Source organism: Camelus dromedarius, chromosome 3 (genome assembly GCF_036321535.1).
Source record: "Camelus dromedarius isolate mCamDro1 chromosome 3, mCamDro1.pat, whole genome shotgun sequence".
Taxonomy (NCBI): domain Eukaryota; kingdom Metazoa; phylum Chordata; class Mammalia; order Artiodactyla; family Camelidae; genus Camelus; species Camelus dromedarius.
Genome location: NC_087438.1, coordinates 64,085,934 through 64,110,717, shown reverse-complemented (window position 1 = coordinate 64,110,717; position 24,784 = coordinate 64,085,934). Strand labels below are relative to the sequence as shown.

General features: G+C 37.7%; 1 protein-coding gene across 15 annotated transcripts in view; it reads left to right on the top strand.

Moving 5' to 3' along the window:
• The window catches only part of MCTP1 (multiple C2 and transmembrane domain containing 1), a 481,548-nt gene that overhangs the window by 391,472 nt on the left and 65,292 nt on the right, over window positions 1-24,784 (top strand). For all 15 annotated transcript variants that reach the window (XM_031448470.2, XM_064482485.1, XM_031448431.2 and 12 more), the window contains one exon: window positions 15,559-15,612. In XM_031448470.2, the coding sequence (XP_031304330.1) occupies window positions 15,559-15,612 (54 nt within the window). The remainder of the gene's footprint in view (window positions 1-15,558; window positions 15,613-24,784) is intronic.

Genomic DNA, 24,784 nt, shown 5'->3' with positions numbered 1-24,784 from the left:
TTAGTTTTCCTCCAGGAGAGAGAAGTTGGTCATGCCAGCCCAGCCCATGAGTTGGGTCCTTCTTAGTCAAAAGCCCCCCACCTCCCACCCCTCACCCTCACTCCTGTTCTCTCCTCTGTGGCTTAGAGGACACACTAATATGGAAACACCAGGCCGGCAAGAGCCCTTCACTGAGAGAGGGGAATCAAGTCTCAGAGAATGAAAGAAATGGGTTGGCCAAGCAAACCAGGAGTCTATTGCACTCTCTCTGAGACAGGTATCAGTAGTAATACCTTACATACAGGAAAACAGGGAGAGGTTAAATAGCTCCAAAGGCACACAGTTAGAGAGTGGCAGAGCAGATACTAGGATCTGTTGGTCTATCTGAAGTTGGCTCTCCTTACTGCCAGTCCATCACATGTCCTCTTGGGGCTATGTTTTGGTACATCCCAGGTCTCCCTGGGCACCTTTAGAGTAAGTTTCTCCTTTAAAGTTTCAGAAAAGTCAGTAATACTAACCCTACTTTTAAGGAGTCAGATTGATGGAATACCTCATTTCCCCCACTCCACCCCCATATCCTCCTCATCAGGAAAATGGAGCAGGTGTCTACTAAGCAATTTCTGTGTATCAGGTATCCTGCTAAGCCTTTTAAAGACACGATTTCCTTTAAGTCTTTATAATAACTATATCAAGTAAATTATTCTAAATGTTTTATTCTCATTTTATAAATGAGGAAATTCAAAATCAAAGAGAATGAATAGTGAACTCCATAGAGTCAGTGGGATGCAAACCCAGCCCTGACCTGCTCTGAAGCTTCAGGCTGTGTCCAGGGTACATGTTTGGGCATGCCTTTCCCAAGGGATCACTTTCTAAATGTCCAAAACCTTCCATGGAATCCTGGGTATCCCCACATTCCTTCTTATAAGGTACGTGGTGGCCTATCAAGAATGGATGCTGGTCGCTTGTTTGATCCCAGGTGATCCCATTCATTTAAAAAAAATATTCATAACCCCAAGGACAACCTTCCATCTACCCAGGTGAGCATGGTGGGAGTAAATTAAACCTAAGAATCCTTCACACGAGTGAAGAAGGTCTTTGAATATCTTTGACATTCAAAAATTCTTCCAGCAGTGTTTTTTAATTGCATTTTAAAAGAACATTCATTTTTGCTGTCATGATAAGCCTCCCACATAACAATCTCGGTTGCCTAATCAATGGAGGCATTAAAAGACTGAAGAGTAGGCTAGATCAGTGAAGTCATCCTCTGAGTCATGATCTGATTGCGCCACACCCTGCCTACTAAAATACTTTAGGAAACACTGAAATGGCCTGTTAGCTCCCTCAAATGGCAAAGCCCTCCATGCTCCTTTTCCCCTTCTGTTGTTGTTGGGTCTATTCCAGTTAGACTTAGAAGACTGATGCCTAGAAATAAAGCTTGTAAGGAGTGAATTTTCTTTGCCTCCATAAATGCTATCCATTGGACAATTCAGGATCATCTACCAAATACAAGCCACCAAAGAAAAGATCAGATTTTTTGACCCAAGTTCCTGTAAATCAAACTCATTATTTACTCAACCAGGACTCTCAGTTCCAAAGAAGTCCATGGTGGAATATTTGAATAAGAAGACTATTGAAAAAGTGAAATATTCCTAATGGTATCTAAAGAGACTGGCCAAACCTGAGCTGAGAGGAGCGGACGCCATGTGAAAAGCTTTGGGTGTGAGGTTAGACCCTCGGTGCTTCAGTAAGGGCTTTATCATTCACAGAAAGTAGCACAGATCAGAGCCTCCTGAGTGTGCATCTCTGTGCTAAAAAAGACCATGTACTTGCTCTTAACAGAAGCAGCACTGAGTCATACAGCCTGTAAACACATCTAAAAATGGATGATCACTCTCTTCTTTTTCCTGCTTATTTCGACAGCAATTTTCTCAATTTTTTCAGAAGGTCATCAGCTTGCAAAAATGTGAGAAGGCCCATGAAAAGAACCAGACCTTTAGTTTTCCAACACACTCACAGACATAAAGAAGTAGGAACCAACAGCCAATCAGATGTCAGTAGAAAATTTCATCCCTTGTGACCCCTCTCAAAGCTGTTCAGTCACTTAGATGTGCCAATGAATCACTCACGGTACCAATCGGTGCACTATCCACTGATGACCGTCACCTCATCAGGCTCCGGACACACACCAACAGGATTTCCACATTCTTTCCACTCTTCTCGACTGCCTCACTCCCACTGCCACACTGCCATTCCCTCACTCTAAGTAGATGACCAAGGCCTTCGACTTTGCAGATTTTCCTCAAACTCCAGCCTGTGAAGCCCTCTGAATTTGTCTCCAATTTAGACTTGCCAGATTTAGCAAATAAAAATACAGATGGCCAGTGAAATTGGAATTTCAGATAAACAACAGGAGATATTTATCTAAAATAATATTCATTATTTATCTAAAATTCCAGTTTGACTGGATGGCTTGTATTTTTCTGGCAACTTTCCCCCAAATTTCATCTTGTCTTCTTACCTCAAGAGCTGTAGGAAGGTGATGGTTCTGAACTAAAATTCTGATTTTCTCCCTCTGCCACTGTCATCTTCCCAGGATACATTTGAGCATGGCATAGAAGATTCCTCATGAGCAGGCCTGGCTCCAACCCTAGCTTCAGCTTCATCTCCCCTGTATTCTGGCAGGATTGTTTGTGGTTTTGTTTGTTTTTGAGTACAGAATGTTTAACAAGCAAAAGGCGAAGGCAGTGGGCAGAAGGGGAGAGACATAGAAATGAACCAGACAGTGTCCTTGCTCTTTGGTCGGGTCTTTCACCCAGAGAGCAGCCATTCACCACTTGAATGTGCAGAAGAACAAGGCTCAGAGAGCTTATGCCACTTACAAAGGCTCACACAGCACAGTGGACTGGAACCCAGTTCCAGCTGGCTCCCAGGCCTGTGTTCTCTTCCTCTCCTCCAGTGTACCCATCGCACAGGCCCAGGGAGGGTAGGAACCTGGTCCGCATAACACAATATGCAGTGAAGAAAGGAAGGATGCTTCTCCCTTTGTGTAGGTGGGGAACCTGAAGCCTAGGATAAGGCAGTGACCTCTGCCCAGGAGGTAGTTCATGTGGGACAGATGAGGTGGCCCAGGGAAGGGCAGCACAGGCTAGATCTTGAGTTTAAGGAGGTGCACGTGCTGCACCTGGGAGCCCCATGGGTATCGGAATAGATGTGCGGGGGGCCGGCCTGGTGTGATGTGTGGCACTGTGAGCTATACCCTCCCCCCAGTAATAGGTAATTTTATATTCAACAACATATCTAGAAATTTCCGGGAAATTATCAGAAAACCACGATTTTTAAAGACTACATAGTTTTCACAATATGAATGCTTTCTTTTTTCTCAATTAAACACTTATTTTAGAAATGTTAGTTTCCAATGTTTTTGCCATCTCAAAGAATGCTGTAAAGAAAAATCTTAAACAAGGCTTCAAGCTGGTCTCTGGTGATGTCCTTTAACAAAGTCCTTACAAGAGAATTTCTGGGTCAGAGTGTATGCATTTTGAATATTTTCAGTAATTAATACTAATTTGCCACCAATTAATGTTTTAATATTTTATATATATAATATTATATATATACATGCCTGAGTAACCACCAATTACCTTTATCATTTCCCCTGGAGAGCTGTCTCTGACTTACCGCTCATTCTCGCCACCCCCCGCCGCCCACCAACTCATCCTTACCATCACACACTCTAAGAGATTAAGTGGACCCACCACTCTGAGTCCCATATCCCTCTCACTGTTTTATAATACAAAGCTTACTGTGGGAGGTGGGGGGTGCTTCTTCACCAGCCCCAGATTATTTTAACTATATCTTCCATTTGTATTTAATCCCAGCACAGATCAAGATGTCTCAGACATAACAGCACAATAGTTGCTCAAAAAATGTTTGATGAATGAATACTAATTATTTTAGTCCAGTCTTTTTTCCCACATCAAAAATTGTCTCATTTTCATGCATAATTTTAATTCAACAGAAGTGTATTGAACATTTGCAGGCCCTGAGCTAGCTGTTGTTCAAGGATGATTTAAGACCTGTTCTCAGGAAATCAACTATGCTTCGATTTGAAAAAGAGAGAGGGGAAAAAATAAAGGGACCTGGTCCTCACCTGTAACAGTCTGTGGTCTAGTGAGGGTAACAAACAACTAAATCGAATACATGAATGTAATAGGTGCAGTGATCGGGGACTGTATATGATATGCAGAGTGTGCAGCCAAAAGACCGTCCCAGACGTATGTGCATGTGCTGAATACACATAAAGAAAAGCGGCCTACCAGTCTGCGGCCGCAGCTTTTCTTCCACCCTTCAGTTTATCCCTTTCACTCAGTGATTCCATGTTTGCCTTTAATACTTCAGTTTATTGTCTGTCTTTTTACTCTATTCTCAAACTGCAGCTAGACTTCAAATTGGAAAGCTAAAATTGCAGAATGGTAGAAGATGAGAATTACCTGTACATGACATGTCAGTTCACATAGAGAAAGATGTAACGGAAAACACTTCTATTTTTAAAAATCAATTTACTAAAGATCCTCCTCTCTAGAAAGCAAACTTCTTGCTTTTAGATCTATTAGGACTCAGGAGAGATACTTAGAATTTAAAGTGAGTGGTAGTTGATGTAGAGGATACTTAGTTACTCTCATACTGTAGTCCCTCTCCATCTTCCTGAATCCCTCCCACCTTGCTCAAAGATGCATATGAGAATGTAACAGGCTAAAGAGATACTGTTCATTCCTAAAGAGAATTTTTGCCCTGAAACCCAGCTTTTTTTCCACCAAATGGGTCTTGGCAACCTTGAAGGAAACCCAAAGATCTCACCCCCATTTATGGGATTTCTTATTTGAGAATTTCTCTTATTTGAACCCCAGATGACTCCTGGGTCCCCAGGAACTCATTGGAGAACCAGTTTCCTAAACTCAAAAGTCTTCCATGGATCCAAAGAATTCACCATCTAAATGGTTCTCCAAAGTGTCCGGTCTAAGCATCTACCAACCAAATGGTTTTATTATTTCTTTTTGTTTTCCAAAGATCTGCCCACACAATTTTGTCATGTCTGCAATTGAATAGTGGGATTTAGGGGAGGAAAAAAAAGGATACCCACAGTTTTGGTCTCAGTTCTCAGGGCGAATTGTTTTCCCATCTATTTCTAGTGATGCCCTGTTTGTTCTTTCTGAATGGTTTTGCACACTCCTCTTGGTAGGTAGGTAAAACTCCTTGACACATTATGGTGAGGGAGATAGAATGTAGGGCCAACAGAAGCACCTTCTGGCTGACTCATGAGCCCGTGACTAGTTTGCATCATGGCCTGTATGGTGCGTGGTGTTGGCAGGTTTCATATGATATTTGTGGAAACTTATTTTTTTTAATTGAGGTATAGTCAGTTTACAATGTTGTCAGTTTCTGGTGTACAGCAAAATGCTTCAGTCATACATGAATATACATATATTTATTTTCATATTTTTTAACTGTAAGCTACTACAAGATATTGAATATATTTCCCTGTGCTATACAGTATAAACTTGTTTATCTATTTTATATATACCAGTCAGTATCTGCAAATCTCGAACTCTCAGTTTATCCCTTCCCACCTCCCTCCGCCCTGGCACCACAAGTCTGTATTCTATGTCCAAGACTGTTTCTGTTTTATATATAAATTCATTTGTCTTTTTTTTTTTTTTTTAGATTCAACATGTGAGTGATATCATATGGTATTTTTCTTTCTCTTTCTGGTTTACTTCACTTAGAGTGACATTCTCCAGGGCCATCCATGTTGCTGCAAATGGCATTATTTTATTTTTTATGGCCAAGTAGTATTCCATTGTATAAATATATAACCACTTCTTTATCCAGTCATCTGTTGATGGGCATTTAGGTTGTTTCCATGTCTTGGCTATCGTAAATAGTGCTGCTATGAACACTGGGGTGCAGGTATCTTTTTGGATATGGGCCCAGGAATGGGATTGCTGGGTCATATGATAAGTCTATTTTTAGTCTTTTGAGGAATCTCCATACTGTTTTCCACAGTGGCTGTACCAAACTGCATTCCCACCAACAGTGTAGGAGGGTTCCCTTTTCTTTGTGGTGACTTATTGTCCCTAGTTCTGAAAGGTGACGAGATTGTAAGACTTCGATTAGCAAACTGAAAGTGAAAAAGAAGTGATACGTCTTTATCTGCTTGTAGAAAAGTTTTATCAGTCAGAACTATTATTAGGAGCCCAATAACCCTGAGAGTTTTGTATTCTTGTTTTTTTTAGTGTTGTATGAGATAAATTTACTAAGAACATACAACTTTTAAGCTTTCTACGCACAGAACTGGAGTAGTACATGCAGGTAACACAACTAAAATACGCTTTAAAAGGAATTTTCTGTCATTCGTTACTGAATTTATTTCATCATTCAAGAAAAATAGAAAAACCATGATACCATAGCACTTATTTTAAAAAATAATTGAATATTCTGGTAGCATGCTTACATGAGAGACAGTTCACCTAAGCAAAGTTTCTGGATGAGTTACACTCCCATGGGCAATGGCAACATCTTAAAAACTAAGGTTGCCACTACTGCTTTACAGTTGCCACAGGTTAAGAGCCCAAACTTTGAAATTACAAAGACCTGGGATTAAATTTCAGACCTTCCACTTGTTAGCTCTATGAATTTATTCATTTCCCTAGGTAAAATTCAATTGCTCCAGTTTCCTCACCAGCAAAATGGGGATAGTATCTATATTTATTGGAGTATTGTGAGGATTGAAGACACGACACACTGTGTTAAGCATAGACTGAGTGCTTAGTAAGTGATTATTAGACACCTGACCATGTATGAAAGAGGACAAGCCAGTGTGGGTATAATGTGTGTTTAAACGTAGTGGAAATAACCACCTCTCTTGAAGAGTTCCCTTTGCAAGACCTATTGAAGGGAATGGTTTTCCATGATCATTAGTCCTTCTTGGTTTGAACTTATAGACAAAGATAAGGGCATTGCCGCAGAAAGATTTCCTGTGTCTGTAAGCCCTCTGCTATGTATATGGAACTCCCACAAAAATGAGAACTATATTTTTATCAACAAAAGAAGAAATTTGAACAATCCTCGACAAAAGGCCTAAAGCCTTTTGAAAACTGAACTGAGAAATACCAAAAATGTGTGCAATTTTACAGATCCAATCCATAGATACTTAGAAGAAACATTTTTCTTGGTTATTATAATACAAATCTCCACCACGCACAGCACATAAAGACAAAGACCAGCAGCCCGTGAGCAAAGAACAGGGCATTTCCCTGAAACGTCATTGAGTCGAAAAGCAAAATACTCTCTCCTAATAGCCTCACTCAGGATGTCAACTAAGAGAAGGAGAAAGGTAAACGTACACTAGCATACCAGGCCTGGGCACAGGGACTAATTTTAATAAATCAGAAAAGAACATGAAAATGTCAACTTAATCAAGCATTTAAATTTTATTAATCAAGCCTAATTTTTATGAGTGCAAATAACCACTGAAGCTGGACAAATTTGTTCTCAATTGCATCAGAAACATAATTTTAATATTTAATGGACTGATGAATTTAAATGGAGAATTATCTTTATGAAACATGCTCTTCATAATTTGCCATTAAATGAGAAATAAAAAAAATCAACATAAATCTTACATAAAGGTTATTTAACTAAATGTTGGTACTATAAATATTACAAATACATTATGCACTAATTTAGCAATCACACAATACACTACATAAGGCTGAAATGATAAGTGGACCAGGCAGGCTTTTCCTGGAACATAGAGCTCTTGTGTTATATTGTGGGAAGCTCATGATAAAACGGTTACGGAGGTTTTGTGTGAGGTTTCGCGAACATTCTTTTCATTCAGGCTTTTGTGCCCCAGTTCACCATTCACCACAGACATTCTTTCCAGTTCCAATGTAGGTCTAAACCCACGTGGGCTGTCTTTTGTGAGGTGATTATTCTTTACAAAAAAGATTTTAAAATGTTATAGCATTATTATTTATAGAAAAGAGATGAAAGGAAAAAGCTGAAGTTATTCTGACTGCATGATTTTTTTTAACATTCAAAATATGCCCCGTTTTTAAAGTCAGGGTTTCTGACATAATGTTCTCAGACCTCAGAATATTCTAGGCACAAGAAACAAAGAAAGAAAAATCAAATTAGCATCAGAATATTTTTCTCTTTAAATGTCCACCTATTCCCCTCACTCCCTTTCCTACTCCCAATACATTGCTTAAAATAGGCAGTAGCTGTGAATTTTTGTAAAAAAAAGTAGATCAGACCTAACAGAGCAGGACGGTTCAAAAGTTTGCTAAGATTAACCTCCAAATAAATGATTTTTTGTTTTGTTTTGTTTTCAAATTCTGTTGTTTAAAGTTATCTCATCTTCCCAAAGTGTACCATTTACCTATATTACATCTGCTAAACTATACATTTATCTGAAAAGAACTTGCCTGTTACAGCTTTAATGCTCCCACACATAGCTGATAGGGTTAGAACAAAGTACATTTCTGAGAAGACTGGAGAAGATTGGAGGTCATGGTTTGCTCACAGAGGTCATAGCAGCCCCATCTTCCTGCTTTGCAGAAGATATTTTGAATAGATTGTGTGGGCTCTTTATTAGACACTTAAAAACAAAAATTCCTCAAGTTGTTTTTAAAACCTGAAACATTGAAAATTGTGGCTTTTTTGTTGCAAATGTGTGGTTCTGGAATGGACTCTTGGTTTTATAGAGAGACTTAAGCACATAATTTTCTTTATTATTTGAAATCTGTTTATTATTAATGAACAGAAATGTTTTCCTTTGAAAATATTACATTTTATAAAAGATTAGTGGTAAGTCTAGCTATGTTTTCATTTCATTTGCAAAGCACATTAAACATTTTAATTTTTTTGGCCTTTTGTATAATTTTTAACCTGAAAAATAATATTGTTTCAAGAAAGCATTTTTATTTGAAAAGCACATGCAGATTAATCGTTGACCTATTTTTCCCTACTCAATCAAATTAATATGCAGTATCCCAAAGACACAAGATTAGAATTTTCCCTGCAAGCAAAAATACAATACATTGTGAAGCCTTTAGATGGAGACATAGTTCAAATAAACACTAGAATTCTGTTCACAGTGCTTTGTGTAAGCATAAGAATGAGCATTTATGAATACTGAAAAGGAGATATGAAAAGAAATTCATTTAAGATGCTTCTACTGATTGTAGAATTTATATTGTATTTAGCCTTTCTTAATGGAAGGGTTTTTCTGCATATTAAGCTGACACTTAAAAAATAAGAGGTTACATACTCTTGGCCAGTAAAGTAAATTTACTGTCCTTGCACCTTACAGCGAAGCATATTATACTGCAAATAAGAGTGCCGCTGTTGGTGATGCAGAATACAGGCTGTATGTAATCAGCGGCATGCATCAAAAGTCATCTGATAGCCACATTAACGCCACATTTCCTATTAAGAATCAGACTAAATTACAACATGGCACTTCCCAGAATGAGCCAAGGAAATGCATTCTGCAAGAAGAAATAATTGTATTTGAGTGTCTCTGTAAAAATCAGGAAGTCTTTTAGCAGTAAGTAATAATGCTTTTCTTTTGAGTCTGCCTTCTTTTGTATTGCAATATATTCAGCCTCGCTGGCAAGCCTATCACACTAATTATTATTACATCTAGTGGTTCAGTTATCTTGATGACTACAGTAGCTGAAATACTCCAAGGTCAAATTCTTAATAGCGTGAATCAAACTAAGCAGCCATCATCCATGCAGTTGCCTTTGAGATAGACTAGATGAAACAGTATATCCCAGACCTGTTTATGGGTTTTATTATTCTTTCAAAGGTGGAGTAAATTATACGTATGGTTTAATGGCACTATTCATTTTGCAAAAGTTCCTTCTCAAAAATCTTGAGAGGTGCAGGTGTCCTGTTGTGAAAATGTCAGCACAGCTGTACCTATAATGATCTTATTGATCACAGAAGTCTGCAGCCCGACCTCCAGTGCTTCCAAGTGATCCAAAGTGACCTGAGTGGTTATGTGCATCTTCTCAAATCATAGGCCTTCAATAATTTCATATGATACTTGCACATGTAATACATCCATTGGCTCACAACTGCATGTTCTGCTTGGTTTATGCACACACAAAATAGTGCAAATGAACTCCAGACCATGTTGAGGAAAGCTGCTCTCCCCAAATCCCTCCATATCTCCAGGGTGGAAATAAGCATTTAGTTTGTAATGTATCCAAATATAAGCATCTGTACACATTTGGATGTTCTGTGAATATGAAATTAAATATGAAACTTCTTTCTTTTGTGACAATTTTCTTTCTTTAATTTTTTAACATCGCTGTTGCACATCTGGACAGCAGTGATTTCTTCTTTAATTTAAATGCGTTGCTTTTTTACAGACCGTTTTGAGTAAGGCAATTTGAATTGTGCAACTATTCATTCTGAACATAGCAAAACATCCATTTAATTCAAAGATAATTTCTGAGGGAAAAAAAGTAAACATACAAAAGAAACTGGTTTGTGTTAGTTTTGACTTTTTCAGGGTTTTTGGCTTTATGGTACTCAATACTTATCTTACAAAGGTAGCATAACCAAGATTCTTTCAGTTCCTTTTTGGTTAAAGAGATAGAAATAAGTGGAAGATTTTAGCTCCGGGAATATCATAATATAAAGTGTTTCATTTTAAAGCTAAAATGACAAAAAGGGGGTTAAAAATTTCATGAATAATTTCATAATTTCATGAAACTTTTAACCCCCTTTTTGTCATTTTAGCTTTAAAACATGCACCCTAAGTTGATATTAAAAAGCAATACTTAGCATCCACTGTCCCATGATGATTTTAATAATGAAGTTGACTTGAATCCACTTTTCCTCATCCTTTCACTCTTTTGGTCTTTCTTTTCTGCATCCTTCTAGTCCCCTCCCTTATATATCCTTGCCTAGTGGAGTAATTCTAAACATGTTGCCATATTTTCAGGCAAATGACCAACATCATTTTTAACATTTTGGCCAAATGAAATTTTATTTCCTTTCAAAACAAAGTATTTAGTTGAGTTGAATTGTAATTAAAAGTCATCATATTAATAGAGCATCTATACAACTGCATAAAATGTAACGATTCTACAGATACATTTTGGCTCCATTTTGAAAATGGAGCTTTAAAATACACAGCCACCTATTGTATTTTATATGTTAATGACAAATGTTCAGCAAATATGGAACATGAAAAAAGAAATATTACACTTTTTAAAATAATGCTACCTGCTTATTATTTGGCTGTAATGTAGCTGGCATGCTGCATTTGAGGCTGTCTACGTGTGTTTTTTTAAATGTCATCTTTATTAGTATTACATTCAAGAAATAGTACTAAGAATCAGTTTCTTTCAAGACCTTCCTCCAGTGTGTGGCATATAAGTCTGTGACGAGCGACATTACAGAAGGTCATGTCACTTTTAACTGCTTGCATTACATCTTTCTGATTTCCCTGGTGCCCTTCCTTTGTTTGATTAATACTACTTGCTTTCAAGCAAGGTATCAGAAAGCATAATTTGGAAAAAGAATTCCAGAGCCAATCTAAGATATTCCCCTAAAGAAAAAAGGGGGGAAAAGCCAACTTTGTAAAAATACATCTTTTCTAACACATGCATTTTTTCATCACTCTTCATTTTTTTTTTCCTCAAGGAAATCCTATAGATTTATGAAATTATTGCTGACAAATGTTTGGGCAACTGGACTTTGTATACTTGAAAACAAAACTATGTAGCCTTTATGTGGTTTTATTTGAAGAGGAAAGAGCTGGAATTTGAGACTGGATTCCTTTCTTTTATTTGTTTTCCTTAGTTAAGTGTTAAACTCCAGCACTCTTTTTCTAAATAGTAGGTGTTACTTGAGTTCTCTGGGAAAGGTTGCAATTTTGTATAGTCATTAAATGTACTTCAGTGATACATACATACAGTTTGTTTTTAAAAGCTCAGTTTGCAATATCTATACTCATTGCATTTGGCCAGGGCTCATGTCTTACGGCTTCTGAGACACTCTTCCTTTTATTTGCCATCCATTTCATTGCACCATTTTTAAAACCTGAAAATTAGTTGTGAAACTGTTATCATTTTAATTAGGAATCTTTATCCACGCCTCTACCTTGCTCCTTTATGTATTTCTCAGTGTCAGTGAAACATGAATCAGAATTGTGTATGTCTTTCATAACACTGAGTATTTTGTCCAGGAAAAAACTATAGCATTTAATTTCTAAAAATTAAAGTTTAAAATATTTTAAATGCAAGTCATTTTTTATTTTCATTAATCACTCACATTTTTGAGTCCTTACTTTGACACAGGCCCTGGGCTGAGCTCTTTAGATACACTCTCTTTGGATCCCTAATCAACACTGTGGGACAGGTGCTATTATTGTCTCCATTTTCCAGGGGACCTTAAACTTCACCTGAGCAAAACTTAATCGTGGGATGCATTCTGGAGGAGCTTAAAGGCATCAGTAGGAAACCGTCTGAATTATAAATCCTCCCTTGTAGATGTTTATGATGTAACATTAAAAAGGCACTGGAGGAGGGGAAAAGCCCTCACTCGGGTGCTAAAACACAACACAAAGGCCTCTCGCTAACGCAACACTTTTCTGCCAAATGTAAAAGCAAATGGTTGTGTTGGGTGGTTCTTCCCGCACATTTGTGGAGCAATTGTGCATAGCCAATTACCCACTTGTGCAGGGTGGGAACAGTTTAGGTTTTGCAAATGAAGAGCTCGATTCTGGAGACCTCTTTGAGCTATTCTTGAACATAAGATCTTCGGCTGATTTGTGAAATGTGTAAAATAAGCTATTGGTTTGTTTTATGGTTCAGTAATATTTTGAACTTACGAAAATTAACTTGGAAATTAACTTTTGAAAATTAACTTTCTATTGCCAGGCAAATCTTTGAAAGCATTTTGAATATTTGCTTTTATTTATCTGCATCATTGATTAAGTATAAGTTTTTCTGGGTGAGCTAGTTCACTTCTGTGAGATAAATAATAGGCCCTCTACCAAAAGGTGTATCTGAAGATAGGAAGAATAAATCACGTATTCCTCTGTTCACTCTCTCAACAAAACTTCTTGAACACCTATTATGTACCTTACAACTGCTAGGCACAATCCAGTACCACTTAGCCTTCCTTGCACCTGCACGATGATGGTACGTACTGAAGAGGGAGGCATATAATCCGTTCTTAATAGCCAGCTAAAATATTGTTTGACTTTATGTACAGGAATAAAATTATAATAATTTCATTTTCCACATTTGCTATGTGATTCTGCATAATTTTAGGGAAAAAAATCACTTAATCTAAGACATATGAAATCATCATGTTGTATGGCTCAATAGGTATAATTTTTATTTTTTAAAAATAGGTAATAATGACCAACCTTTGAAAAATTACTTAATATAAATCTAAAATTGTAAACATCATTTTATTAGAGATACAAAATTATAATCATTTTAAAAAATCATGTGAGGTCAATTCTTTGTTCGCCTGTTTTTCTTTTCCATTTTTTCCCTTTTTCATTTTGTTTTGTTTTGTTTTTGGTTTAGAGCTGGGCAGGCTTTGAGAGCTGGCTCTCTGCTATCCCACAGTCTGGGTTTGAGTTCTAGTTTAGTTACTTGCTGTGTTAGGTGAATGTTTTTTATGTCACACAATGTACTGAAATATTGTGACTGCTTTTCCTCTTTAAACCCCCATCACAAAGAGCCCAATTTGGAACAGCCTGGCCTCAGTTATACATTGTCACTATTGTTGTCCATATAATACGGGTGCTTCAAAATTTCAGGAAATTAAAAGTCAACATGAAAGACTATCTGATAGCCCCCATTTAAATTCTGTTGGATTATAAGCCTCTTGAGGGCTGACTTGACTACAGATGAAGTATCTCTGTGTTGCCCATCCAGTCCCTCCCACTGTGTGCCTTGACAAGGGTGTTTGTCATAAATGCTCATGGAGTGGCTGAATATAGTTAGAATGTCAAGAGTCCTCCTTTCTTGCTGCGACTGGATTACTTTATATGCCCCCAAAATAAATGTAAACTCTCACTTGATATTGGAAACAGTGCATTGTGCCACTGTGGTTCTTTGGCAATGCTGAATGTCTGAAAGACCACAAGATGCTACCATTTAATAGAATATTTAAAGTGTGACATTAAATTAAGAAAAATCTTCCAGGTTGTCAGTTGCTTTTAGTTATATATCAGTTCATGAGAACTAGAGGTTTGTGTTTGGGCTATTTTTTTAAAATCAATTAATGCTTTTAGAATAGTTGAGAAAAATTCTTAGAATAACTGGGAGTCCTGATGTGTTGATTTGGTTATGTAACTCTTTGTATAAGTCTTAGGTATGAAAGTTTTCTTTCATAGCATATTTCTGTCTCTGTCATAAAGCCACGTGGAAGAAGGGGTAGCTATCTCTGTATTCTAAAGGTATGAGCTTTAGGGGAAAGGTTTAGAAATATTTGATAACCACGATGCTATTGAGTATATTCAGAGATAAAGATACTGGAAACAAAGATAAAAAGCACCACAAGAATTAGAAATTGTATCAAGTGGCAGAAATACTATCATAAGTTGGCATTTACCTGAATAACAACTCCCCTCAAAGTTTAAAAAATTTTTGGTTTTCCATTTAGTGTATATGTATATAAAAACATAATAAAACACCAGAAACAGGGTGAAGTCTCATTTATAATGCCTGTGGGTATATATTGATTCAGGCAAGGGGAAATTATTTGACAAATCCAAAATCACTTGTCCATTTCTGCTGAAGTAGGTAAACCAGGAGGTAAAAAAATACGTGCATGTGTTATCTACCTACATGGGTTAGTTACACATATTACACACAGTTGATTGTTGAATATATTTCTAATTTTCTTTCAATAATGTCCATTCTCGTAATGTAATTCATGCATAAAAATCACAGAAAATTAAAATAGAGTTTCAGGTAGTCCACAAAATCCACAAGTAATTTAGAGATACTCAAGAGTTGACATTTATATATCAGAATTAAAACTGGAGCTGTGAAAGATATTGTTAGTTTTATGCCATAGATCACCAGCATGAAACAATGAACAGACATAGTTTTTTATCTCAGGGTTGGGTGACAAGTAAATTAGAAATAGCAGAGCTGTTTTCTGCTTAGTTATCTAGTTCCAAACTTAAAAATGCCTAATTAATATAGACAGTGGAGTAGGTCAGAAAGAAATCTCCTGATTTAAAGCATCCTTCAAATTAATGTTAGTTTACCTTATGCGTATTTCACATTCTTTAAGTTGTCACAGAACATTTCACACTAATAGGGTTCCCCTGACTGGGATTTGGTTCCCTGGTGTTAATCAATTAAAGGCATAGCATTTTCCTAATCCCTATCTCTAGATCAAATATTTCCTCTCAGTGCATCTGTTTCAAATGTTAATAAAGTTTTCATTTCCAAAAGGTTCAAAATGACAGAACAAAATTCTCTCCTTTAAGAGCACGAAAACGACTTCTGTTTCTGTCTGCAGGTAGTGGAGGACATGCTAGAGGACGAGGAAGAAGAAGATGACAAAGATGACAAGGTAATTATCTTTCCCAGCACTTGGGTACCTGGGGATGGGGAAATGTAGACATGACACTGTTTTCACAGACAGTTAAAAAAGGAGTTGAAGTGTTTGAGTCCAGAAAATTGGACAGTGCTGTTTATCATCCTAACAATGCCACTGCATGTTGCAAAGAGGGAGAGAGGGCTATAAATCGTCTTCGCTTTTGTCCAGAGCTGGGTCAAATATTTTTCTGCCAGGAACAAAAAAAATAATTCAGCTTGTCTGGAACTTGATAGCTCTTGTGAAGATAACGGCAGTGACAACTGTATTTGAAGGGCAAAAATTTGTCCTATCATGATTATTACAAATCAGGCTACACTTTGGGGGAAGAGAGAAGTGAAAAAACGGCAGCCTGCATGAGCTGAACATGGATATTGTCACCCGCAATTTTCCAAGAATTGCTCAGCAAAAGAACACATGTGCGGAGGGTTCTGGAGGGCATTTAAATAATCACCTAGACTTGGGATGGTCCTGTGGCTCCTTGGTCAGGAAAGTCTGCTCAGAGAGGCTCGTATTTCGATTGCTGGTTGGCTCGGAGATGGTGCCCACAGTACACAACAGCTAGTTTCTGAGACTACTTGGATTGGTTGTCCCCTGGGGAGAGGGGACCACTGGAGGGAGGAATCAGAATGACCTTGCATCACTGCGGCAGTGGCTGGGGTCAGAAGAATAGCTTTCTATCTCAAGGAGGTTAGTGAGGCTGGTTTGTCATCATCTTCGGGCATTTATTGTTTCTTGTATATATACACACACACACACACACACACACACATACACATATATATTTTGAAGTGCAGTTTACAATGTTGTGTCAGTTTCTGGTGTATAGGACAATACTTCAGTCATACATGAACATATATATATTCATTTTCATATTCTTTTTCACTGTAAGTTACTACAAGATATTAAATATAGTTCCCTGTGCTATATAGTATAAGCTTGTTGTTTATCTACTTTATATGTATTAGTTTGTATCTGCAAATCTTGAACTCCCAATTTATCCCTTATCTCTTGGCATTTCTAGACGTAAAATCTTAAAGTCTTAAGGTGAGATTGGGAAGGAAGAGTGAGACTATCATTCATTATTTCCACGTTGTTCAGCGTATAAAACCAGATTCTGACCTTATAGAATCTGTCTGACTTCCGTTATAGTAAACCGCTGAAATCTTCTGAAGAAAAGAGAAAAACAGCTATATCTTAATTTATGCCCTTGACCTTTGATTCCAGTAGAGGTGTACACTTATATCCTAGTGTAAGAATTTGTGTGCTGGAAGTTAAGCATTGGAAATGTCAAACAAAAGAAAACAAAACAACCTCACAGTGATTAGTTAACCTCCCAAATGAGTTTTTTCCTAACTAATATTCAGTGCTAGAAGGAAAATAGAAATACATGCACACACACACACACTTTCTCCCTTCTGCTAGTTCAAACATTTTTAAACTGATAGAGCTTTTATGTGGAATTTTTCTTCTGAACAGCATTTAGTCATTAGCAACATCATCAAACATAAACTAACAAAATCTCCTTCCTGCAAAAACACATATGTGTTTGTTTTTAATGTTGAATAACAAGGGCATACACTTCTGGCAATAAATGATATGATTTATTGTTAAGGTCAGTTGTAGAGCTGTAGAGAACTGATATTTTAACTCAACATGCCAGCTCTGAATCATCATTTCTTTGCTGATAAACACGGAGCTGCCATCCATTTATGGCCATTTTCCCTTGCTTGTTGCTGCTTTATTATTAAAGCCACCATAAAGAGCCATTCCACCAGCAGGCGTTTCCCCAGAAATGTTAAAAAATGGAAACTCTTAGTGAAGTCTAGTACTTCAGTGCCCCTGCTTGACGTCAGCCTGTATTTTTTTAGCTAGTTGGTTGTTACTCTATACCACTTATCTTCCCTTCTGGTCATTTTTAATAGAGAAGATGTTAGGAGTGGGAAACCAACAGCACGGCTGGTTAACCAGCTCACCAAAACATAGATGTCAGGTAGATCATGCCAGAGTGGAAACAATCCCACATCTCTGGAGCGGCATCTATTGGGATCCACGGTTTGGTTGCCTGAAATTGACACCCTAGTTCAAATACATTTTCAGGTCTAGTTACCAAAGTTGATCGAAGGTGAGTGCTTAAATTACTGTGTGAATTCAACTGTATTTTTCTGTACAGAATGGTGACAAACAGTGTGTTTTACATATGAAAAGATTGTAAGCTGATTTTCATTAATCCACCCCTTTATTTGAGTGATTTAGAAGGTTTTTCTTTCTTTCACTCATAATGCAATTGAGAATATAAAAATCATATCTGAACAAAAAGAAAATCTCCAGTGGAATAATTTACAATAGACTTTTAGGGACTTGCATAGTAGAGGGAAGAATCTTAACATGGACTCTAGCAATATTAAAAGTTTTTACTACAAGAAATGGAAATATGAAAGGATCCTTCAAGTTTCCATTTATTGGCGTCTGTCTCGTGACTGGCTCTCACAGTGGTGAATGTTCTAAGTCTTGGCTATCAGTGTGTCTGAGTAGGAGAAGGGTAATTTCCTACTTTAAAAAATTCATTGGTTCCTCTATTTAAAGTTTGTGTAGAGAGTCATGCATAATGGAATTTCATGAGAAAACAAATGTGTTTTTTGCCAGACGAGCAGGTAGTGACCTCTAGCTCTCATTATTTCTCTGTTTTCTCATATGGTATAATAGTGAGGTCAGGTCAGTGGGTCCTCTTATAGGATAAAAGTAAAAAAGATTAATAAATGTGCCAAAGCCTCACTTTAATTGAACCTGAAGCATATGTTGCAAGTATGTAAAATATGTCCCAGATGTTTCACCAGAGCCAGTGTCTTGGCTTTCCCTGATTACCACAAGGCAGCTATTAGTCCTGTAACCTTTGGACTTGGGGGTAAATGGGGTATTACGTGGCACAGAATGAAAGCACCTGTTTTCCATTCAGCAAAGACCCCTGGCAGGCTTTGCCTAAGCCTATCCATATGTTTTCACTTAGCAGATTGTTGGGCGATTATGAAAAGTGTCTTTCTTTAGAGCCAGCATTGATATTAGTCACTCACAATGAAAGGACAAGTCATTGGCTACCTGACAAGGTCCGTGTGGGTAGAAACTGAAGTCCTTCACTTCTTTTGAGCTTGGAGTATTTTCTCTCAACATAATAATATAAATGGCGCAGACACAGGTAGAAGAAGTTGAAGCAAAGATGATAATTACTTAACATAATAGTTTTCTAATAGCTTTTCATTAGTGCTGACTTGAATACCTGGGCAGACTTTGGTTAAAGTTGATAAAAGCAAAGTTACGATTTACCTGGATCCCCAGATCTTGAAGTTTTTTCACATGGTGGACTTTTGAGTATTTTTTTTTTTCCGTTAGTTCTTTACTAAAACAGCTGATCATTATTCATATGAGGGTTTGTGATCCTCAGACTTATCCTTCATTCTAGAATCCTTTGCCCACATTTGCTTAAATCTAAAATTAGGTGGCTTCTCTCTTATCCAATTCCATGGCTTCTACAAAGGCAGAGAATATGAGTGTTTTAAACGGTGCATCTTAGTTATGAATCATTGACTTGTTAAATACTTTCACTTATGTCTGTGTTATGTGGTAGCACTAGGTTAAGCTGCACTGGAGATGAAATTTGTCCTGAATTAAATGTTACAAAGACATTGTACTGCATTCTCCGTTCCCTTTGTTGTAAAGCATTCTTTCCGCCAGCAACCACAAAGTCATGGTTTGATCTGAATTTCTACCTGACAGCAAATCCTGCCTTTGTGGTTAATGGACTATCTTAGTAAATAAGACTTAGCTAAATTACCTAGGTGGAGCTATCAATAAACTACATAATAGTGTTTTTCACCATGTTATCTGTAATAATACAGTGGTCAGTCTGTATAATCTCAACAGCTAATTAATAAAGATCAACTTTTGTTTTGTGGCTTAAAAAGTTTAGGCATGCTTCTCACGGTGTGGCCTACCCCTGTAATCGAATTCAGCTGCAGTATCAGGAAGCCAGAGACAGGATTCAGGTTTTCCTAAGAAAAGGTATGAATCCAAATGTGTAGCATTCTAGCAATGTTTACTGATAAAAGATATTAAAATGTTCAGACAGTGATGCTTACATTGTTTCTCCTTTTTCTTCAACCATTATGTCAAGGCTACTGTGTTTCAGCATAACTAGACACAGTGAATGAAATATCTGAGTTACTTCAAAATATACAGATTGTTTGCCTTAATTCTCAGAATCTGTGTTTTTCTGGTTTGATTCTCCAGCCCTTAATGTGTGTATAATACATCCAAGTTGAATATGTCTCTGTCTCTGATATTAACTGCAAGGGGGGATAAAAGGAGATAGCTCTGATAAGTGATAAAAGAGAAGATTTTAGTCTGACAAAATGGCATTTTCTAGTTATGTTCAATGAAATAACTGTTGAGTGGGGACACAGACCAAAGCTTTGGAGAAAGTCAGGGAAAGAGGAGACAAGAAAAAAAAATTATTTAAAAAAAAATTCCTAACTTATGTTTAACTGGAATACCATTGTACTAGTTTGTCAGTTTCCTATTGCTGCATAACAAATAGCCATCAAACCATACACATTTATTAGCTTTCAGTTCAGTAGGTCAGATGTCCAGGTGTAGCTCAGCTGGGTTCTCTGCTCAGTCTCACACTCAAGGTACTGTCAGGCTGAGCTCTTGTCTAGAGGCTCTGCAAAAATCCACTTCCGAACTCATTTGTTGGTAGAATTCAGTTCCTAGTTGTTAGAGGACTGAAGCTCTTGTGTTCTTGTTGGCTTTTCACTCCTAGTGGCCACTTTCCACAGCCCCCTCCATCTTTATTTATATTTATATAAATATTTATAAATTTTTATTATCCATATTTATATCCATCAATAGAGAATCTACCTTGTGTCGAGTCTCTCATACTTCAAATCTCTTTCTCCAGGAACAGCCTAGTCCATCATAGGGGTTCACCTGATTTGGTCAGGCCCACCAAAGATAATCTCTTTTTAAAGTCAACTCTGCCTTGTAGCATAATCTAGTCATAGGACTGACTATCCCATCATATTCCTAAATCTGTCTCACACAGAAGGGCAGGGGATTATACAGGACATATACACCAGGAGTTGGGAATCTTGGCAGCCATCTTAGAATTCTGTCAACTACAAACATCTAGACCCAGTTGTGCTCTAAAACAAAAATGGAATAGTCTTTCCTAGACCCTGACATAACTATCCTTCACACATTAGGAAAGCCTGCCTGCTTAAGGGACACATGTCCCTTCAGAGATTATAGGAAACATCTCATACCAGAGGTATAAACTGAGATACATTTTGTAGTCATAGTACAGTATGTTCCACTTGCTTATTCTCTAATTCAGCTCTGGCAAATTAATCATATTCATCTCAGGCATGATCTTTAGTAGCACCATCAGGGAATGTACTATCCATCCCAACTAGGAGCGACTTACTTCTAAATTTCTACTTCTCACTGTTCTCTTGCACACTCAGCTCTTTCCCACCATGCCAACTAAGGGAGTATGTGGTGGGCAGAATAACAGCCCCTCAGAGAGATCCCTGTCCTAATCCCTGGAGCCTGCGAATATGTTACAGTACATGGCAAAGAGGCACTAAAGTAGCAGATGGGATGAAGGTTGCTAATCAGCTAATTTTACAGTAGGGAGATTATCCTGGATTATCTGAGTTTGCCCAATTAAATGAGTGTCCTTAAAAGTGGAAGAGACCATCAGGGTGTGCAGCAGCTGGCAGCCTCTTGTGCAGCTGTGGCCAAAACCGATGCTTAGAACCTTCCCGGCAGGAAGGAAGAGCTGCTGGAACATCTGAATCACCTGAAGGTGGAGCTCTCCCAGCTGCGCATCGCCAAAGTGACTGGCAGCATGTGGTCCAAGCTCTCCAAGACTGGAGCTGTCAGCCAGTCCATCACCCTTGTTCTCACCATCATTAACCAGACTCAGAAAGAGAACCTCAGGAAGTTCTATAAGCCCCAGGATCTGCTGCCCAAGAAACCATGTACCCTGTACCGTAGGCTCAGCAAGCAGAATGTGAACCTAAAAACAATGAAAAAGCTGCTGAAGGCACAGCCATGGAGGACCCACTGTGGGAACACGCGGTCAAGGCCAGAGCGCTGGCTTTAATCAAACCCAAACTGACTTGGGGGTGGGATGGGAAAGTGAGCTGTTATTCTGGCTTCGAAGATGAAGGAAGGGGACCATAAGCCAAGAAATGCAGGCGACTTCTTCTAGAAGCTGGAAAGGTCCCTGGGACCTCCAGAAAGAAATGCAACCTTGCCCACGTCTTGATTTTAGCCCAGTGAGACCCACTTTCAGCTTCTGAACTGCAGAACAGTAAGATAAGTTTGTGTTGTTTATGGTTTATGGTTAATTTGTTACAGGAGCAACAGGCACTTAATACCGGTGCCTTCCAACTGCATATTCTGTACTTCTCAAAAAAAGACTTGCTTTTTAAAGTGCTAGATCCGAGTGCATTTTTCCTTAACTTAGTCCTACTCTTCTATGTAAGTATGGCTATACAGTCCTTCATTTAATACGGAAACTAAAAACAGTATCTAACAAAGCAAATATTTTTTATCCAAATTGCCTTAGTTTTTATTTCAGAAAAGCGTGTCTGAAATGCGAGTGGGTGAGTGCCGGTCTCTAATAGGTGACTTTCCTATTTAGGAGGCTGTGTTATTCTTTGGCAAGTGGCGCCCTGAGGCATGCTTGACTTACTTTTTCAAGAGAATTTCACCTCCTCACAACATTCATTCCATTCCTTAAAATGTTTCACTCTACAAAGCACCAGGGCAGAGGGCATTAGCCTTATTTAGGTCACAAACCCTTTCAGAATCTGATGCTGTCTTTCTCCCTAGAAGAAACCCCATAAACGCATACACAGGTAACTTTTTCATGCCTTTTTTTCACAGCGGAAATTGAATTATTTTACAGAGACTACAAAGTATCTTTCTAAAGTTATCTCAGTTGCTCTTAACCACATTTCTCTTGACATTAATGCCTATTTTCCTCAAACACCTGAGATAAATGCAAATTTTTCAAGTAAAAATAAAGTTTAATTCAGCTCAAAAATAAGCTCCTACAAGAAGGCTGATGTTTGGCTTTGATATTGAAATTATAGAGTGTTTTTTTTTTTTTGACGCAGCAATAGGCTTGTTATTTTTGACATCTGTTTGACTATGACTCTTCAGTTTCACGGCAATAAGTGTTTAAAATACTGACTTGGCAAAAGAAAACAGTAACAAGCAAAATGGGAGCTGCTGTCGCTTTATTAGACAAGGGTTAGGTATAGTGAGATTCCTAGAGTTCTCCAAAGTCCTTGTTGAGATCATCTTTTGAAAAGTCTGCATCATTAATGCTTTGTCATTTTTTTTAGAGAATTAAAGTATTCATGGTTGCATGTTAAGGACATTAGAAGCAGGATCAGCTTTCAAAGTATTATCTAATGATTCCAGCTATCTATGGATTTCTACATGTAAACAAATTGGCAATTTTGTCATTCCTTATTCCATTTTGCAGAAGCCCTTCTCCATCCCTGGAACATTTAGGTGAATGTCTGCCTACCCTGTGCCCTTCCAGAGTGGCAGTTGAGCTAAAAGAATTTAAATGCAGAGATTTACCTAGGTAATTTGGCAAGGATATCCTTCAAGTAAAGCAAACTATGAATGGACTCTTCCTTGTTGGGTTATTCTAATAGTTGAATTTCCTTTGCCTTAAAAAAGCAAAACTTTCATTTGAAGGTCAACCAAACATTGCAAGACAGGTCCTCTGGAAAGCTAGTTAACTTCTGTTTTGCAGCAATGAATTTACTCTTCTACTCCCATTTCTTGACAAAACCTCTTGAAATAGCAGTGTGTCAGCCCTGGCTCTCAGGAGGTTGACAGCGTTCATAGAAATAGACACAATTTTTTCACGATCACTGGCAGAGTCGTTGACACCGGCTGACACCACTGCATGTTGAGATGAGGAGCACGTTTCTTCACCAAAGCAGCAGAACCAGATGTGATGCCAAGCATCACAGATGCTCCATCTGAGCCCAGAGTGCCAAGATTTTTATTCTGCTTGAAAGTTTGTTTGGCAAAGAAATTCTTCATCATGTTAAAGACGTTGACTCTGCAGGTTCTAAAAGGAGTTCATGAAATAGAAATTCTTCCTCGGTTGTGAGAACTTGCCAACAGGAGTTGGCTATGCAAATAGAGGTATCTATTTTCATTAAGTTACACTCAAAAGGGAAATGTTAAAGAACTATCAGAAAATCTATAATGTTGACATCATTTAAGGAAATCATAACTTGAAGAAATGCGTGACTTTACCAAAATAGTTCAGTGGCCTCTGGGTTATTTTTTTTTTGGTGATACAATGAACTAAAAATTTTTAATACAAGTCTTTTTATCTTGGGGCAAATCCAAAGCCAGGTAAAGTCCTAGTCTTTAAAAGTCAAGATGTTTTTATATAAATAAAAAGATCCACAATGTCTAATAGATTTTTGGAATAGGCAGCCTGGAGTACTTAATCCTTCAATTTTATTGGTTCCCTGCTTCCATTGACCAGAATCTTGCCACACAAGAAATACTGCCTTTTTGTGTTGCTTCATACTCCATAAGTAGTATAAAATTGATAGATATAAAAACTTCATGGTACTTTTTTTTTCTTTGAAATTTACTGATTTAAGCTAGACTCAAAGTAAACAAAGATACGTAACTATAATCAAGTGAGCAGGTTTTGTTTTCTTAGATTCCTATCAACAGGCAACTATTCTAGAGGTCTTAACATGGTGACAGTGTCACTTGTCTGTTTCCCTTCAGTAGCATGGTAGATTGCCTTCTGTTCAAAATATGCTTTCCTGCATACTGAGCTCAGGCTTGGTCACGTGACTCATTTTGCGTGACCCATGCCACTTCCCATCAGGAAGGATCAAGAGCCATCTTTGGCTCTGCTATCTTTTTATTTTTTTTGAAACACAGCTGGAACTGTCCATGTGGGAAGTCCTCCTTCAGCTGGAGTTCTGGTTTAAAGATGACATGGAGCCAATTCATATGGGCATATAGTATGAGAAAAAATAAATCTTTGTTTTTATAGGCCTGTATGATTTCGAGGTTTTTTTTTTTA